Genomic DNA, 19,929 nt, shown 5'->3' with positions numbered 1-19,929 from the left:
TTTGAAAAATCTTTATATTACATGTTATTTTTTGTTAATGTAATTGCTTAGAAACTCTACCCTCTCTACATGATTCAAATTTGTTTCAAGAACTTTTTGTGAAGTTCTTTTTAAATGTCTTTCTCATGTCTTAAACTCGAAACCTTTAACATGTAAAGTTGGTGCTCAATCATTGAGCTATAATTAGTTCTATGATTAAACACGTAATTGTAAAACTATCATTAAAAATAAAAATAATAAAACAAAAATAAAAATAAAGTAGCTTTAATTATGTAACAAATTCAAAAAAGAAAAAGGAAAACAACCAATCAAACAAAATAAAATATATCGTCGGCTTCAAGTGTGTCTGTTTTCCCCTCCGGTCTCCATTTCGTACATCATCGGTCCAACCTTTATCCATATGTATATATCTACAATTATAATTATAATTATTATAGTTATATATATTGTGTGAACTCAAGCTGCTTTTTGTAATTATAAATATTATCATTATTATTGTTACTGGTATCACATATATTTGTTTAATTTGAGGAATTTCGATTATGTCATATGTATAATTATTCATAAACATTTATACCATGTATATATATAAAGATTTTAGGGTTATTTTCATATCTGGGATTTGCTTCACATTGTTTAATTGAATTGGTTGTTTAAGCATTAAAGTGGATGGCTTTAGTGCAGGAAACTCGGTCATTTAATGAATGTGAAGGTGATTAAGTAATTTCGAGAACCCGGGACTTCGGTAAAAAGACTCGATTCATTGCATTGGTTTATCGGGGGCAGCCGGGACTTTAATCTGTTAACATCTCTGTGGTTCAGTCCACTTTTGGTGAGTTTCAATCTTTATTTTGAGCAAGTTGAAAGCTTTTTGCTTTTCTTTTGGTGAATGTGATTTATGCACATTATGAAATTATATGTTTTGTAGAGATTCTTCATAGTGTTAAGGAAAACTGATGTGAATGAATGGACTTACATAAAAAATGCTGGCTTTTTACCTTCGGTGTAGCTTATATATATGCCATTATGTTACATTTGGTCGTCGATAAAGAAAGATCGCAACTTGGTGCCAGACACTTTCAGATTTTTTGGTTTCTTTGAAACATGAAAATTTCAGATGTCCGTAAAAGCTGATCATTGTAGTTTAGTAGAGGTCAATCGTCAATACTATGAAGTAGAATCCTAACATGGAAAATCACACCCCCAACTGTTAACTATTCCCGAGACCCTATCTTGTTCAGAATGCCACTTCTTTGGAAAAAAATTAGATTTTCTTTCTGTCAATTGGAAAATTAACTGACACGTATGAAATTGCCATAGATCAAAGAATTTACTATATTTTAAGTTGTAACATGTATAATGTGCAAATGTACATTTATATGATAATAAATCGAGAAGATAAATATTTTATGCAGCTACACTATCTAGTTTCGCATTTATTGCAAGTAAATTTAGATTTTGGCAAGGACGGTACTGAGTACTGACAGAATCACTGCCTAGTGCATCACTAAATCACAACTGATTGTCTGTCTATGGCTTATTAGTTTTGTCGGGTAGAGAATTTTTTCAATCAACGACCCATTACTTAGGAAACTGTTGATGTTTGACTGAAATACCTAAAAGTATTTCATTTGGTTTGAGAAGAAGTTAACTTGGGGATCCAGTTGGCCAAAAACGCCAGGAGATTTGAATCTAGTTGGTTGTCAAATTAATTAGTGTTATGCTCCCTATGACTAGAGTCACTAGAATCCATATTTTAGAGATGATTTTGAGTAGGTGAAGAGAAATTTATAGAAGCAATGAGTCGTATTGTGACTCTTTCTCCATTCATATGTATGAGTCCTTGGGTATTCAATATTGTCAAGGGTGCGTTCATTATTGTAACTTATTTCGTTGATAGAGCGATTTGAGGTATTTGCAAGTGTTGAGAGGAGCATCCATTCATGTACTATCGTTTATATAAAGTGATTTTGTCAGTGGATTAGACGATTTGCATGTGGACTTTCTTTCACCCATTTCCTTTATGGATTGCTATTAGACATTTATCTCCCTACTATATCACTAAGGACTTTGAATTAGTAGTTTGCGGCAAAGACCTTGTAACTTTTTTTAGAAAAGTTATACGGTGTAGCTCAAACTTATATTCTTGTTAGTCGTGAGAGTTGTAACATCCCTAATAAATAGCTCCATATGAGTGTCAGTCTGTCAATCGAAAGAATCAAAATAAACCCAATTGCTTCCAAGCTATAGCGTTTTCATCGCATGGAGTTGAATGTTGTTTCTCAGCCTACACTGCCTCCCACACTGCTTTTTATCTTGCAGTGAGTTATGTTTTCAATTGATACCCATTAACTTTACATTATCGTCAGTCATTACTTTTCAACAGCTGGATTATTGGCATGGATGAATGATAAACCTGCAAAAGTTGAATTTGGCATGGAACATGTGTGAAAGATAGAAAAGGAGCTGACTTTGGCAGTATAATGACAAGAAACAATGCTATATATAGTATGTATCATATATATACATTATACACAACACTAAATGTATCCGTTGAGAATCAATATGGTAACATTTTATACAATATGTGATGATAGAGGTAAAGATTATGCTAAACAACATTTCTGATGAACTTTCTTTCTACAAAAAACATTCGTTGATGAAAAATGTGTTTATGCAGATAGGGGGAAACAAATGTTAATGTACTAGCCACAACTAGGCATGTAAACTCACTGATTTTAACTAGATGTAATAGCACTCGTGCTTGTGGCCTTGCAAACCTCCCATCTACTCGTCACTAAGTATTTAGAGTTTTTGAGGTCAAAAGTTTCGCTCTTCAATCTTAAGTAGTCTGATTTTCAAATGACATGAATTGCTGAACCACAGACTCTGATTATGTACATTGTCCCCTGGACTTCTTTAATATGCAATAGTTTTTTGCTATTATATGCATCATGGTCAATCAAGTTAGATGTTGCCGAGCACCTTGACTGGCACCTTACAACTTTACTGCAATATAAACTACAATGCTTTTACAATAATCTCATAATTTCCATCTATATATGTAGGCACCTGCTTGATAATGGATGATTATGAAGTTATTTCGGATACTCCACAGATGCTTCCGCCACCACCTGGCAGTTTCCTTGACCGCGAAGAACTTATCCAACACGTAGGTGAATTTGGTATCTCTCAGGGATATGTTGTAACTATTAAGCAATCAAAAAAGGAGAAAGTTGTAGTTCTTGGATGCCAAAGAGGAGGTGTTTATAGAAACAGGCGAAAATCGGATGATGGATCGGGTGAACTTGCTCGCAAAAGAAAATCTGGTTCCCGGCTTACAAATTGTCCTTTTGAACTAGTGGGTAAAAAGGATGATGAATTTTGGGTACTTTCAGTTAAAAATGGGTCTCACAACCATGAACCTTTAAGTGATATCACACAGCATCCATCAGCTCGTCGCTTTACAGAGAACGAGGTATTGCTTATTAAGGAGATGACAGAGGCTGGTTTAAAACCACGCCAAATTCTGAAGAGACTGAGACAGCATAATCCAGAGCTATTATCTACTCCAAAGCACGTTTACAATATTAAAACAAAGCTTCGTCAAGGAAATCTTACAGGTGGGGCTCTTCAATCGAAAAGGTTATGTCTACCTTGTTAAATTTATTATTACAAATACTTTCCTTCTTTTGACAATATCTGTTATATTTGTACTTTCTAGATTCATGGATATATTGTTGTTGTGATCGTGTCTTATTTTCTTAAGTTTAGTGGTACATATATTAGTTTTTTGTTTTTTTCGTTTTTGTTTTCCCAATTAGCTGACCTGCCCTAAGAAAATTGCAAGAAGCAATACTACAAATTGAATTAGCTCGTCATATATCTACGTAGTTTTTACAGGTTAACTCTAACTTGTATCTTTGTCCTGTCATGTCGTTGCATTATTGTACCATTATAGTGTTATAGCCTTATTGGCATTCTGTTAAAGTGCCTATGGCTGTTAAAAAAAATTCTTGCATAAAATATGCTTATGCCTCACTGTTTGAATCTTGAGTATTTTGGCATTCATACAGCTTATGATCAGTTCCTGGGTATCATTTCTACACATAAATGAATGCTAGCATAAGTAACCGTGTTGGATTTAAGGAACACTTTATATTTTATTTGATTTACTTTCATATATATCCCCTTCCTAAACCCACTAAATATCATATATACCCAAACTACAAGTTTATAATTTGAATTGCTAGGCTTCTCTCATGCAAATATTTTATGCAGGTTTTTGATAATTACTGAACATAATAATACTTCAGGTTAAATAATCTTGTTGATTGATTTGTTATCTGTATAGAGAATGAGTACTTGAATTACCCTTAAATGGGGTGTTAGTACATACTCTATGATACAAGTTGTTTCACACTTCCTCAGAGTGATCACTCTTCAGGAAAAGTGCATTTGGTCACGTTAATAAACTACTTTATCTGTCCACTTTATTCTATAGAACACATGTTTCATAGAGGTTAAGATAATACAATGACGGTGAACTGTGAAGTATACAGGACTTCAAGGGTCAATAGGTATAACGAGAATAGCATAGCTGTTAAAGTCTGTCTTTCCTGTACTTTTGGCATTTAAAAGGTATTATATTGCTATTGTTCTTCTCTCATTATTTTTATGCTGTTATGCTCAGTTAAGAGATATAAAACATTGAGACCTCAGACTTCAGCTCAAGGTCACTCTAATTCGTCAACAACTTCTGAGCCATCTTGGAGACAGCGTTATCCTCCTGTAAGAGTATAATACTTCATTGAAATTTTTATTCTGAACTTGTTGCTATGTCAAATCTCAGACACTCGCATATGAAACACTATAAGCAAATGCAACAGTTATAAATGGATGTTTTTATTCCTTATTTATTACCTGATATGCGTGAAGCACTAGGGTTTGACCTTTTAGCCTTTATTGGAAGAGCCTATACCACTAGGCTATTGACCCAGTCTCAGATAATGGGGACTTAGAGATGGACTGCATAAGTACATATGCACTGTAAACTTAATAGAGCTGATTTTTGTGTCTGAAAAGAAAATGAAAGAAATGAGTATGTAAAGAAAGAAGAAAATCCCAAAGCATGCTAGGAATATTACTGGTTATGCCTTAATTTTTTGCTGTTGAATCTTTGGTGATGAGTGGTGCTGACCTTGAAGATCTTTCTATTTTGTTGACTTTTGCTAATGCACGTTGACATTGGAGATGAGTGGTGTGGCCCCGAGCTCTTACTGCATGTTTCAAACCTTTTGTTTTTGCTATTGTATGTGTCAAATCTTTAATTATTGTATCGTTCGTATCTGACCTCTTATGACTTCTAAATAGTGATGTGGCAAAAATTGCAAGTTCAATACATATAGTAGCAAGTCTTAAAGTAAGATACGTGCAAAATTATAGTAGCAACTAGCAAGTCTTGAATTTTTTATTTTTTCCATTTACTTTGTGGGTTAAGTTGGTGGGATCACATCTACAAGTTCACTCTAGGCTTATATATCACTATCTACTGCTTTTCTTAACCCCAAATTCTCTTGTTTCTAATATGCATGCTAATTTATTAAGAAAGTATGTGATGTAATCAGACAATTGTGATGGTTGTTGACATAATGTTTTACACTTTTAAAATTTATCATTACTTGGACTGCTTTTCCCCTTGCAGAGGGTACCAAATTTCATTGGCGGTATGTTTATAGACTCACAATCAAGAACGTCTATCGATGTCATACACCCGGTAAGCTTACACATTCTTAGTTATTCTAATTGCTTTCAATTTTCCAATATTTTAATCTTGAAGTACTTTATTCAATTATTGTAGGCAACCCAACAAGTCGTATCTCAAGTTCCTCTAACCACCGGTGAAGAGTTTAGGGCAGCAGTATTTGCAGCTAAATGTTCTCTTCCATCATGGCGAAACACACCTGTTATGACCCGTCAGCGTATCATGTTCAAGTTTCAAGAACTTATTCGTAGAGACATTGTATGTCTTGCTTCATTTACTAACCGTGTACTCATCATCAAATTTCTTATTGAAAAATGTCTTTACTGTTCTGTAGGACAAGATTGCTCAAAATATAACTTCCGAACAGGGGAAAACATTAAAGGATGCACGTAATGAAGTGCTTCGTGGGCTTGGTATCAATCTTTCATCCCTAAATCATTTAAGTAGTCATTGAATTTGAAGTATATGAAGTTGTATTATCCTGTAGAGGTGGTTGAACATACTTGTGGGATGGCAAATCTCCAAATGGGGGAATTTGTTTCAAACGTACGAAGTGGGATTGATAGCTACAGCCTGAGGGAGCCAGTTGGTGTGTGTGCTGGGATATGCCCTTCCAACTTTCCAGCATTAATTCCCTTGTTGGTAAGCCTGTTATATGTATTTGATATCTAACCCCATCCCTCCTGAGAAGGTATAAATCTCAAGACCACGTGGATTTTAGAAATATTAGTATTAGCAATTACAGTTCCACATATTATTCTTGTTTGAACTAGTGTCTGATTTCTTTGAGGCTGATTATTTTATTTTTATGCTCAGTGAGTTTCATTTTCCAGTTATTCTAATTCCATATGATATAATGCAGATGTTTCCAGTTGCAGTTGCATGTGGTAATACATTTATTCTTAAGCCATCAGAGAAAGATCCAGGTAAGAATGTTTTCATCCTGCTAATGTAATGTGCAAATATAAAATCTATATATATATATATATAGAGAGAGAGAGAGAGAGAGAGTTCTTTAAGCAGCAGTTTTCATTTCTCAATTTGTGTGAAAGCTAAGCCCGAATATATTTGGAGGACCTAGATCTTATTGAATTGGGTTATTCCATGCTTGGATGTTGGGGATTGCCTAGCATTCATTGGAACCCTGATCATTTTCTTGGATTAAAACTATCATGATTGTTTTTTTTTTTTTGTAAAATCATAGGTGATTGTTTTATTATTTACAACAAAAGAAAGTATGAATACCAATGACCAATTTTTTATTCTGTATGCTATGCCCTATACATGATCAAATTTGCTGATTTTTTATTAGGTATATGTTTTTTGGTTTCTTCTACTTGTAACTACAACCTCCAGATGATACTAAACCCCCACCCCATGAATTATTATATAGGGGCATGTATGATACTTGCTGAATTAGCAATGGAGGCTGGCTTTCCCAACGGTGTATTAAATATAGTTCATGGAACCAATGTAAGTATAACTTATCACATATGGTCTCTCTTTACATGAAAGTTCATGTTGTTGTCCAAGAATTCATTATTCAAAATGCTCTTTAGCATGTTACGGTATTCATTGACATTTTGCAGAATCTGGTTCTAAACCAACTTAAATCTTGTAGTAATGGTAGTTTGAGAAATGTTTGATCAAATTATTTCCTGCTTGATCGGCCAGGATATTGTGAATGCCATCTGTGACGACGATGATATCAAAGCTATAACATTTGTCGGGCCAGATTCTGTAAGTTTTGTCGACTCTATGAAATTCTTCAGCTTTTGTGGATATTATTGTTTTTTGTCTGACCATGCCTAGCTCCAGTGATGTGAAAGCTTCCTAAATCCTAAATATTATAGTTATTATATTTTGGTAATAATACTGGAATTTGAAAGTAATGGTTCATCTGCAGCACCTATTATCATACAAGAAAACAAATATTTTGACTTCTCAATTTTCAATTTTTGGTTGGTTTGAATAAGTGATTAGTTAGTGTCATAAGAAAAAGTTCATCGGGTTAAGCTCTAATGATTGATGATTGAAATGATAGCATGACATTTTATTTGATTTATCTGTTTGCTAAGTTAGCAGTTGAGATGATTCATTTATAAAATAACACTTTTTTGATAGTTACATGAATATATGCTACCTTTACACGTGGGAAGTAGTATAACGTGATTGTGAATCTTGTTTAGTTTTATACATTCAAATTTAGTTGACGAGTTCATTTCAACTTTCAAATGTAATATAGAATAGTGTCACCACAGTTTGAAAATAGTGGTTAAGTATTTATGTATGAGAGATCGAGTACTTACTAATTCACCAGCATGTATGTATGAAGGGGTGTTTGTTTATTTGATTTGAATGCTGATAATTCACCATTCTGTGTTTGATTAAGGAGATAAGTTATGATTTATTTTGTTTTGTTGCAGTCTGGTTCACACCTTCATGCAAGAGCATCTTCTAATGGCAAACGTGTTCAGGTATTATGCTTCATGTCTCACTTTATTTTGACTCAGAATTTTCTGATTAGGAATATTCAGAGTTTTCATGTCAAATTGCAACACAATATTACTGCTCTTGATCTGTCTCTCCTGTAACTCAGTCAAATATTGGTGCAAAAAACCATGCAATTGTCATGCCCGATGCACATATGGGTGCTACGCTGGATGCGCTTGCTGCTGCCGGATTCGGTGCTGCAGGACAAAGGTGTATGGCACTGAATACAGTTGTGTTTGTTGGAGGTTCAAAGCCATGGTATCTCTAATGTATCAAGTGCCTTTGTTTATATATTATGTGGAAACTACGGATTGATAGTCATATATTGTCTAATAGGTCAAACAGGTAACTTAGATGTAGTTAAATTGATTATGGGCTGAACACCAAGCATTTTAAAAGTTGCCCAAAGTATAACTGATCATTGTAGTTAATATTTAATAAAGATTGTTATTAAAAAGCAGTTATTCTAATGATATTTTACATCTTAATTATTAATGAAGTTGAATAGAGAAAACCAATTTGGCAGAGTACCCCAACCAGGACTTGTTTCGACCCAATACACAACTTGGTTATTTTGCCATCTTTATGTGCCCCAATTAGTTTGGGATGAAGTTCAATAAAGTTAGCTGACATTTATAAGGATGTCTTTCATGTTCATTTATGTTTCACTTGGAGTGTTCTCATGGGTATACAATATTAGCATTGGAATAGCACGGATGATTATTGTTTTTAAGTTGTGAAAGAGCCCTTAATTATTTCATCTTATATGTGTATATTTCGTCAGTAGTACAATATTTTTCTATTGGAATTCATTGGGTTAAAATTAGCCCTTGTTTTGATATCCTGCAGGGAAGAAAAACTTGTGGAGCGTGCCAAAGCACTTAAAGTAAATGTTGGAACCGACCCTGAGACAGACCTTGGGCCCGTGATCAATAAAGGGGTATACATAAATACTGTTAACAATTGGTTTATGATTTACTTTTAAAGTGAAAAATGAATTTTGAGGCACAAGGGACATTTCATAACTTTTCCTATTTAACTCTGCTCCAATTATCTTGATAATTTTTTCATTTTATGTGTTAAAGCCGCAGCATCTAGGTCCATTCATCTTGCAATGCTTTTGGTGAAAGTCATATTTCTGATCTATTATGTATTTTAATTGTAATGCATTGGCAGGCAAAGGAAAAAGTTTACCGATTAATCCAATCGGGTATTGATGCTGGTGCTAGATTAATTCTAGATGGAAGACATATTGAGGTATACTCTCGTTCCCTTTGGAACTTCTAATCAAAAAACCCATTTATGCTGTTTGAAATTTCAAGACATGTATGCTACTGAAACTTTGGGCCTTATTGTAGGTTCCAAAATATGAAATGGGCAATTTTGTTGGTCCCACCATCTTATCTGATGTTACTGCTGGCATGGAGTGCTACAGGGTATATAATATTATTTCCCTTCAGATTATAATACTCAAAGAAGGCTGTTAAAACCTAACATCACTATCTTTGTTGGGATCAGGAGGAGATTACTGGCCCTGTTCTTCTATGTATGCAGGTTGGCTTGCTACATATGTACAAAATTGTTGTTTAGTTAAAATTAGTCGACATTCCAACATTAATTTTCTTATGTATTTCCAGGCCGAGAGCTTAGAGGAAGCCATCAGTATCATCAACAGAAATAGGTGATTTTCACGAACTTTATTAGACTATTCCTTTATAAAAAGACAAGACCTTATATCTTGTCTTGACTCCTTAATTTGTTTTGGGTCAGGTATGGCTTTGGGGCGTCGATTTTCACTAAAAATGGTGCATCAGCAAGGAAATTCCAAACTGAGATTGAAGCTGGGCAGGTATTGCAACATTTTTATCAAGACTTTTTAAATCTTCCATTGATATGTTAGACTTTACATATTGTCTGCCTTCAGGGGTTGACATACCGATGGCAGTTTCAACCCATTTTCTTATGAATGGGTTGATTTAGGCTGTCTGTTATTTAATGGGTAACACGAGGCTGTTAAAAAAAATTGGTTAACACAAGGGTACTAAATGGCAAACGGGTAATTAGTCCCCCAAAATGCAAACATCCTTCCAACGGGTTCTATTAAAAGATCTAGTTTATTATTGTATGATATTGATATTACGATCATAGTTAGCGCTTAGCGTGTTAAGCCGCTAATCATATACTTCAAGTACTTAAATAATGAAAAAACAAGTGTGTTGAATTCAGCCCTACTCAGTTTTACCTGTACCAGAAAGCGATCCCTGACATGAACAGTCTTGACCTGTTGCCCACCTGCTAATCTCGCCTCTTCTAGTTTGATTATACAAAGGCGTTGCTTTTATCAATATACAAAAAGAAATGACCATAACATGTTCAGTGGTCTGTAATAACTTATATTTATCTGAATTCACGACTAAATATTTACAAGAACATGCGAGTTATATACGACACGCTAATTCTAGGACATATAATATCTGTCTTATGGTTGATTGCATGACAGTGAGATTCCAGGAAGTTGAGGGCCAAATTTATATCATGAACACAATCTGTATACATTCTAGTCTTCAACTATATCGTGAGCCATCTTAAAGCGTCTATTATGTGCTTTTTACCTATAAAATCGAAGTGATCAAAACACAATATAGAGCTTAACTCATGTTTCTAATCTACAGTGAAGCTCTACCATATCAGTCATTTTATAGACCATCTTATGTTTACCCTTCTATTTTTAGTTTATTCAGAATATATGTTATTAATTATATCTAATTTCTGCAACGCAGGTTGGTGTAAATGTCCCTGTTCCATCCCCATTGCCATTTTTCTCATTTGCCGGAACAGAGGCATCTTTCTCAGGAGATCTAAACTTCCATGGTGAATTTACTTGTCATAGGTTTTGTTTTTATTTTCTTCTCAATAGTTATATCTAGACGTGGTGATTTTGACCCAATAAATATGAATGGATTAAGCGGATAATGTTTCATCTGTAACGTGTTAAACATGTAAAATAAGTTGGGTTTAAAGGAAACTTATCCAACCTGTCAAAAGTTATGAAGTATTTTTATTGTTTTTAATGCATAGAGCTCCCCCTAAATTATCTAATTTACTGGAGAGAACTCTCTAGTCTCTTTAATTATGCCTGACTGCCTGAGATGGTTATTATGGGAGGGAGTGGGTCTTGCACATTATTGAAATATTATACTCCCACAATCATATTCAACGCTGATATGGTATTGAAAACAAATTGGACAATATTTCAAGTCAACCTGGCCCATTTTGACCATCTAGTCAATCCACCAGACCTGCTCATCTTCCCGCCTCAAGCTGCATTTTAAGAGTTCTCGATGTTGAAGTTAGTTAATTTACGTTGCAGGCAAGTCAGGAGTTCATTTTTATACACAGATTAAGACAGTGAACCAACAATGGAAAGATTTCCGGAGTAATGATGAAGTAACCCTGGAAATGCCTCCAACTTTCGAGAATACTGATGGAACATCGTTGTTGTTACCGACCCATAGTTTTCCCAATACGGATGACAGAGGACACCTGGAATCCCCTTCAGATAATCTTCATTGTGACAATGGACCATCCTTCACCATACCACACAAGGATTTCCAAACAGGAGAGGCTGTGTCTCTAGGCTTGCAGTTGAGGGACTTCCAAAACAGTGATGGAGTATCTCCTGCATTGCTCATGTCTGACGGATCACAAGACCCAAAGTTCTTAAGCCATTTTCTTAACTGGTAATTCTTCTATTTGTGAATAAAAGCTGTGAAGAACTTGGTTACGGCTCTTACTGGAATAGTTTTTTGCTCTGCATGTTAAATTCGGCTTCACATAAACGGTATACACATGTATTTTAAAATGTGCATCCCATATAAGCAGGGTTGTTGAGGTGGCAAATTGGGTAACAATCCAAAACTGGTAAAATTTTGGTACTGGTTGGCTTAAGATGAACACTTCCTGTTCAAATTGTTGGTGATTCTAGTGTCATCAAGCCATTTTTATGTGATTGTGATTTACTCTAGACCAAGAGAGTTAGGTGGGGTGCACATTCATTTGTGCCATTTCAGCTCCGGTTAGCATATATCTGGAGGAAAGCATCCAATATGCATGTTGAAAATATTGAACATTTTTTCATGTAGTGACTGCCAACATTTCACTTTCTTTTCAATAACTTGTAACACAGAAAATCTTGGTCATGACTTGATACTATATCGTTGTTTTTCAGGGGCCGAAATGCATAGTTTTCAATTTGTTGTCAGAGTAGGAGGCTGAGGGAAGCTGTTCGTGTTCGTAGCAATATTAGCTTTTCATTTTCAGCCAAGGGTTAGTGTAAAGGTGTTTCTGTGTAGGCTCATGTGTAACAAATGAAGCCTATTGATATTTTAAACCTTTTGCTTAGTCGATTGCCAAATAATTAGTATCGACAAAGCTTAGAGTTTGGTTAATGCACTTTATAATATTCACGGAAGCTTAATTAAATCAAGTTTGTTGTACTTCTTTTATGTCCACGGTCGACTTGCTGATTAAATTTTATTTTTTATATTTTCATTTGTTAAATGGTTATGCATCCAACAACATATTGACGATATCTGACTTTAACCGACTCATTTGAGTATTTGACTAGTACAGTAATGACAAAATCCATATCGATCTTTAGCTTAATGGATTAAAAATAGTCTCTTTTTATATAGATTAAAAAGCAATGTTTGATTGGATGGTCTCTGTACAGTTACTCGACTAGAGCATGTATCACAATAACATTATGAGATTGAGATCTTTGGTCATCATTTAGTATTCAGTACCAGTATCCTGCTATATAAATGATTATTCTACTTCAATCACTTGAGAGGGGTTATAACTTTGGAAGATCTCAAATTCTCAATCCTTTTTATATCTTATCCGAGCGACTATTGACTATTACAATGAAATAATTAACTTTTTGTTACAACTCCATTTTTCCCTTTGCTGACCTATAAAAGAAATCATCTTACACCAAGTGAATTAGACTTGAGAACAGTTGTATCATTAAAACAGATGGAAACTTCGACGTCATACTTTAGTCAAAAGCTTGCAATATTCTCGAAGTCCTGCATAGTGTGTAAAGAGTAACTAAAGGAATCACAAACATGATTCATGACCACTTTCTTTGAAGCCATGCTTTCATTGAGTGAAGAGTCATCCGAGGTAGTTTTTCTCTGGGTTCAGGAGTAATGAAATCAGTATTGACACTCAACAAAGGTACTAACTTCAATCTATATTTAGGACCTAGAATGTTTTGAGCATAATGCTTCATTGCTTCAAAGCTTCTATATTCCTAGCTTCACTTATGCTTTGATGCACGTAATGTACTCAAAGTGTATGTTTAAATTTTAATATCACTCAAAAGTGTGTAGTACCAATATGTAATGATCAGAGCGATTTTTGCACCTTTTTAAATACAAAAATCATCATACAGGAGTAGAAAATTTCACTCATAACTGTACAAATGTGATTCTGTCTCAAGAAGCCGTCGGCAGCTAAGCCACCTTTCTTGTATAGTTGTATGTTCAAGACAGTTTCTTTAGATTACAGAGAGAAGACAATTTGAATTTATATACTTCCAAACTACAAATACTAACTCTTCATTCAGTTCATGACGCCAGTACAGTTTATATCATGACATCCATTGATTGTAGAGTTAAAATGCTTATGTAGCAATCAAAAAAAGAAAGGAAAAGCTATGACTGATCATGCCAAATCAAAAATTGATTCTAATATTAAAGTCATACAATCTTTTTAGACATCAAATGTAGAATAAGACTAGTAGCAACCAATTACGTCCATAGAAACATCAAACCCAGATCTAAATCAAACCACGTTTCACTTCAAAATCGGCTAATCAAACAGAATCATTTTGCAGAATGTAACAAGATAAAGGGGCTACTAAGCTTCTTAAATGCCTGTAAATGCCTTCTTGCCACCACCTGAAGATCCAGCTGGAATCACCTTCAACACATTGAACCTCACAGTCTTGGACAAAGGTCTGAGCACACAAAAGAAATTCAAATCATATATCTCAAACAAATAGCACCATACGATAAAACTATGTGACAAGTAAACTCCAAAAGATATTCAAGTAGATGGAACAGACCTGCATTGTCCAACGGTGACATGGTCCCCTTCCTTCACACGGAAGCACGGAGATATGTGAGCTGGAATGTTGGAGTGCCTCTTCTCATAACTGCATCAGAAAAGTTAAACATGACTTTAGAAAACTGCTAAAACTTGATCGATATATTAATTAAAAAAGTTAAGTTGGATTAGAGTAAGGAAGCTGATAACATACCGTTGATACTTTTTGACGTAATGGAGGTAATCCCTGCGAACAATAATGGTCCTTACCATCTTGGCACTGTGGCATGTACCAGCAAGAATACGCCCACGGATGGAGACATCACCAGTGAAAGGGCACTTCTTGTCAATGTAAGTTCCTAAATTTATCAAACACCATAACAATATCAATAATGTTCACACAGCAGAATTCAGAACATATCAGCAAATCTTAATGTTGTTACAAAATGCAATAGCTTTTGTAAATACACAAAGTAAAATACAATCATCAGTAAAAGAGTATAAAACGCCAACATATAATAATCACTTCTTAATCAAACATGTCACCAAGTTGCATTAAGAATCATATGCTTGCAGCAGAACCGTATAACACGAATACAATAAAGAAGAAAAAAAACATCAAATAAATAAAACTGTTTCTTATTATATAGAACACCAATTCAATCATTATAAACACAATTTCTTATCAAGATTGAGCTAAATAACCAGGACAAAAACAAATCATTGAGAACACTTTTACATTTTCCATAATACAAAATATATATTCTTAACTAAACTAACACTTTTATGTAGCAATACAAAAGATTAATCCGATCCCTTAAATTAACATAAATAATAACTACTTCAATATGTCACTTACACAACATAAATAAACTACCAAACTTAAACTCCATAAAATACATACATACATACATACATATATATACATATATAAATATATACTTGTTTAAAACTAGTAGTACCTTCAATAGCCTCTCTAGGGGTCTTAAAACCAAGGCCAATACTCTTCCAGAATCTGTTGCCGCCTTTTCCGGGCCTCTTACCCTTTCCACTTTTCTTTGAGCTGTAATATCATTTTCATAAAATTAAATCATTTATTATCAACTAAAAAAATAAAAATAAAAATAAATGATAGTAGGATATATTACCATAGAAACACCTTAGGTTGCTTCAAAAAAGCCTTCTCAGTCTGTTGGAAAAATACATATATAAATTTTAATATTATCTATTATGTATATAGATACAGATATGTATATATATATATGTAGATGTATATGTAGACCTGTTCAGCCATTGTTGTTGAAGAGAGATTCAGTGGATGGCGGAGGCACAAAGGGAATGAGAGAGTGAAACTTTATACAACCCTAGCTACAGAAGACAGATTATATTTGAGGTGTGTATCTATATAATTTGATACTAATGGGCTTTTACTGGATCGGTCGTATATTTGGGCTGGGCTACTGAATTTTGTTACCTCTGAAAAAAAGCCACCCCGTTAATTTTTTGGCCCAATTGTATTTTACTTTTTAAAAATGCAAATGCTGCTTTCCAGTAGAGATGAACTAGTACAAAATCTAAAGATAAACACAAAACCTAAACTTGAGTTTTTCACGAGTCACGACAACAATTAAGGAAAAAAACTAGCCTTTACATATTGAATAGGTAATAGTCATGAATTTATATAAAAAAGTTATATCTAGGTAACAATGCAGTATATGAGACTAGGGGGTTCCCATTAATTTACTTTTTTATATATAACTAGTTTTTGTACCCGGATTTTGCCCCAGAAAAGATAACGACACGTAAATTTTACAAATCATGGTAGGAATTTATGTGATAAAAAAGTAAAGAGAATGAAACTTTCGTTGCAAAAGTTAGAAAAATGAAAGTTTAAAAACTAAATAAAACAAAAATTTTGTGCCTAAAGTAGAAAAAATAAAGTTTTGTGACATAAAGTAAAAAGGTTAAAAGTTTCGTGTAGTTGGCAAAAGTTAAAATAAAAAAAAAAGTTATGTGATGAAAAGTAGGATAATGAAACTTTCATGTCCAAGTAAGAAAAAGAAAAGTATAAAAAGTAAATAAAGCAAAAAGTAAAAAAGCGAAAAGTTTAGTAATTTCATGTGATAAAATTAAAGCAAATGAATCTTTCGTGGCAAATGTTTGTAAGATCAAAGTTTAAAAACTACATAAAACAAACTTTCGTGTCAAAAGTAAAAGATCTAAAGTTATATGGAAAAAGAAAAAACAAACTTTAGGGGGAAAAAAGCCTACTTCTAAGGCTAAGACCCCCTTAAATGTTGCGCAGGAGCTTGCTTGCTTCAAGCCCGTATACTAATTTTATACGGAGTATATAACAATCTTAATAATTTATTCTTAAAATATTAGTCTGGTGCATGTTTGTACAACATCTCGCATATACTTTCTTGAAAAGTGATGCACTTAGCATATATTAGTAATTCAGTTAATTGAGTATATTCAAAATACAGTATCATATAACATTCTTTTTTTTTCATAACTCTTGTTGTACTCGGCTAGCTACCATCAAATTTGTAATGGTTCTTAAATTCTAAGTCTAAATATAAAGAAAAGAAAAAAATAAGAATCATATTATTTTAGGAGATGCCATCCTCATTAAGTAGGAGATTAGTGCAATCATCATCATAGACAATATATGGTGGGCAGCAAAATTCCAACACCTCCTAGGCTTATCGATCCATTGTCTAACTTGTAAAAGAAAAACCTATAAAGAACATACTTTTGTGGATTCATTTTAAATCGTGAGGCTGACCTTTCCTCAATGTGTATTATCTAATCACCATGGATTAGATATACAAGATCACATCAAATAGAAGTTGGTACAAAACAAAACTTTAGTTATTTCACACTATAGACATTCGTACAAAGTTTTTTACATTTCAGGATGTTTATCCCAAAAATAATTTTAAATCTTACAATATGAGAAAAAAAAGATTAAACGAGACTACTAAAATTATTGGTAAAGAAAATAACACGTTCGCTTAGATAGGCCTTTGGTGGCTATGCTTATATGGAGTTCACTATCGTTCACCAATGTGACCGAAGATATTATCTTCTCTTCTTAGAGATACGAGAGCAAGTACCCGCGTGTTGCGGTGGTGAGATGGTGGGGTGATACCTAGGTCATAGAGTATGATAAGTTATAGGAGTTGATATGTCATAGAGTATGATAGTCATATGCCTTAGCCGTACGGGATCCACCATCGGATTTAAAAATTTGTCGAAAGTATATCGAATGACATCTCTAATGAAAGAGCATGAAATTTTAAGAACATCCATACAATTTTTATAATTTATCGATGTACGGTTTTTGAGATAAAAGATTTTGAATGAATTGGAAAAATAAATGATTTATGGAGGAGAGAGAAAAAAGATGATTGGTTGAGATTTGAGGAGAGAGAAAGGGTATTATAGTTATTTTAGATAAATATAGAATAAATAGGAGGGGCATTTTGAGAAAGTACTTAAAATCAATATTAAAAATTTCAAGTTCAACGTTGAAAATCTAAAAAAAATCTGCTTTATAATATAGTATAGATAAAAAGATAAATAGACACTACAACAATTCTCTCTCACTTTTCAAAGAAATAACAGTCAAAGACTTCCTATTGAAATATCTATTATCCACGTAAAGTGGTGATTCGAATAGTTTTCCTTTGTGATTTTTAATTTTTTTTTACGATATATCTATACTCCTTTATCCACATAAAGCAGCATGGTTGGATCAGTGGTAAACACCCTTACCTTTGGAGACAGAGGTCATGGGTTCGATTCTCATCCCATGCAAAGGTTGGAGGGCCTTTTGTACCATTTAGGTAGAAACTGGAAGCAGCCTCTCTACGTAGGTAGAGGTAAGGTCTGCCTACATCTTAACCTCCCCCATACACCGTCGAGGTATTGGGGCTCAAAACCCGCGGAAGGCGGCACTGAGCAGTTACTTACTTATTATCTATACTCCTTTATAAAGATTATGCACCCTCCTCAAAATATAAATAGTTACTCATATGTCACATACGAAATTACTAAATTGCCCCTTAATAAAAACCCACTATGGAAAGAGTTTTATAAATTACCAACTTTGCTCTTAATGAATTAATTTACACCATAAACCCTTATTTTAATACTTAACACTTTAAGTCCGTATCTTCTAAAAATTTCCACCTACACCACTTGACACTACCACCACCACCGCCAATACTACCATCACCGACACCACTAGACCGTCTTTTCCACCATCGCCGCCGCATTGAGCGGGTACAAAATGATGGCCCAGGCCCAAAACAAAAGAGCCACCAAGTAAAATAGGGATAAATATCCCGAAATGTAAAAAACTTTGGACTAATGCCTATAGTGTGAAATAATTAAAGTTGTGTTCATTGTATGTAATCATCTTTAAAGAGTTAATTGCAGGTTTCGTCCCTGCGCCTTACCCATTTTCGTGGTTTACATCCCTGTTAAGTTTTTTTAAACAAATCCGTCCAAACTTGTCATATTCTTTGCAAGTTACATCCTTGTGGCTAATGACGTTATTATTTAGCTGTTAAGTTGACGCACGTGAGCTGCACGTGAGGGCAATTTTGTAATCTGCCACCCACAAACAACTTTGTAATTGCACGATTCGTCCCTGTGGTTTGTCCATTTTAGTTGCTTACATCCCTACTCAAAAATTTCCATGGAATAGATCCGAAGTACGCAAATTTGTTTCATGTTCCCCCCCCTTGTGGTTGATGTCGTCAAAATGTTTACGTTAAATGGGATCACGTGCCATAAAAAGTTTGATGGGTTTTTTGAAAATTTGCAAACTGTCATTGATTTTTTTACGGTGGAATTAAACAACGTTTGGGGTATACAGATAAACAAACTTGTTGATGGGTTAGTTAAAAATGCAAAATCCGCATTAATGAGCTTCCCTATTGGAACCAACCACCACCAAGCTCTCACCATTGTCACCACCATAAACCACAAACCAAACTGTTTTGAAAGCCAATCGCGGACCGTCACTGATTGATGTGTCTCTATTACCCGAACAACTACTTTGTATGTTTTTTACATACATATATATATATATATAGACACACTTGTTGGATTTTACGAATTTACATATACATATTAACATACATACCTAGTATATATACTTATAGGATTCTGGGCCTTCTGACTTTATACATGGATGTGTATTAATATGTACTTTCTTTTTGTTCGAGCCTTAACAACCTAAATATCACAAGAATTAATTTAAAAAATAATTGGATGAGAAGGAAATTGAATAAAGAGGAATTTGATGATATGTTAAAGATAGGTGAAAACAAGAAGGAAATAAAAACTAAATTGATTTTGGTGGAGTCGTAAGAAGTAAGAAAGAGAAAAATAATAGGTGTAGGATTGGGAAGAATGTACGAAAATACCTTCACATATGTGGCACGTGATTCCATTTAAAGGGAAAAAATTGACTACATCGACCACAGGGATGGAATATGCAACAAATTTGCGTACTTTGAATCTATTCCACAAAGATTCTTGAG

At 34.0% G+C, this 19,929-nt stretch overlaps 2 protein-coding genes across 4 annotated transcripts; one reads left to right on the top strand and one right to left on the bottom strand.

The window, feature by feature from the left end:
* Positions 1-308: 308 nt before the first annotated feature.
* LOC122595835 (methylmalonate-semialdehyde dehydrogenase [acylating], mitochondrial-like) lies at positions 309-12,762 on the top strand. 3 transcript variants are annotated; one of them, XM_043768290.1, is made up of 22 exons: positions 309-402; positions 680-832; positions 3,069-3,623; positions 4,694-4,791; positions 5,705-5,776; positions 5,861-6,022; positions 6,099-6,177; positions 6,252-6,406; positions 6,627-6,690; positions 7,158-7,237; positions 7,439-7,504; positions 8,191-8,241; positions 8,364-8,515; positions 9,107-9,197; positions 9,434-9,514; positions 9,616-9,693; positions 9,776-9,811; positions 9,895-9,938; positions 10,028-10,106; positions 11,038-11,128; positions 11,628-11,997; positions 12,486-12,762. In XM_043768290.1, the coding sequence occupies exons 3-22, from the start codon at positions 3,083-3,085 to the stop codon at positions 12,499-12,501; spliced, it is 2,406 nt and encodes an 801-aa protein (XP_043624225.1). In that variant the 5' UTR covers positions 309-402; positions 680-832; positions 3,069-3,082; the 3' UTR covers positions 12,502-12,762. The 3 variants fall into 3 exon arrangements, with proteins under 3 accessions (XP_043624225.1, XP_043624227.1, XP_043624226.1); XM_043768292.1 differs by having other exon boundaries at positions 326-383; positions 685-832; XM_043768291.1 differs by having other exon boundaries at positions 328-402; positions 685-832.
* Positions 12,763-13,984: 1,222 nt separating this feature from the next.
* LOC122595879 (40S ribosomal protein S11) lies at positions 13,985-15,744 on the bottom strand. Its single transcript, XM_043768351.1, has 6 exons — positions 15,654-15,744; positions 15,520-15,560; positions 15,334-15,434; positions 14,586-14,730; positions 14,391-14,480; positions 13,985-14,282 (listed from the first exon to the last, which is right to left on the bottom strand). Exons 1-6 carry the CDS (start codon positions 15,663-15,665, stop codon positions 14,192-14,194), a joined length of 480 nt encoding a protein of 159 aa, XP_043624286.1. The 5' UTR covers positions 15,666-15,744; the 3' UTR covers positions 13,985-14,191.
* Positions 15,745-19,929: the final 4,185 nt, after the last annotated feature.

The sequence above is a fragment of the Erigeron canadensis genome, chromosome 4, assembly GCF_010389155.1.
Source record: "Erigeron canadensis isolate Cc75 chromosome 4, C_canadensis_v1, whole genome shotgun sequence".
Lineage (NCBI taxonomy): Eukaryota > Viridiplantae > Streptophyta > Magnoliopsida > Asterales > Asteraceae > Erigeron > Erigeron canadensis.
This window is presented reverse-complemented; position numbering and strand designations above follow the sequence as displayed.

Excerpts from the sequence above, each read along its gene's own strand:
- LOC122595835 (XM_043768290.1), top strand. The coding sequence starts at position 3,083 with ATGGATGATTATGAAGTTATTTCGGATACTCCACAGATGCTTCCGCCA. Across the intron at positions 6,407-6,626 it reads CAGCATTAATTCCCTTGTTG|ATGTTTCCAGTTGCAGTTGC; the intron begins GTAAGCCTGTTA and ends GATATAATGCAG. Across the intron at positions 11,129-11,627 it reads AGGAGATCTAAACTTCCATG|GCAAGTCAGGAGTTCATTTT; the intron begins GTGAATTTACTT and ends TTTACGTTGCAG.
- LOC122595879 (XM_043768351.1), bottom strand. Across the intron at positions 15,435-15,519 it reads CAACCTAAGGTGTTTCTATG|CTCAAAGAAAAGTGGAAAGG; the intron begins GTAATATATCCT and ends ATGATATTACAG. Across the intron at positions 14,731-15,333 it reads CCCTAGAGAGGCTATTGAAG|GAACTTACATTGACAAGAAG; the intron begins GTACTACTAGTT and ends TGATAAATTTAG.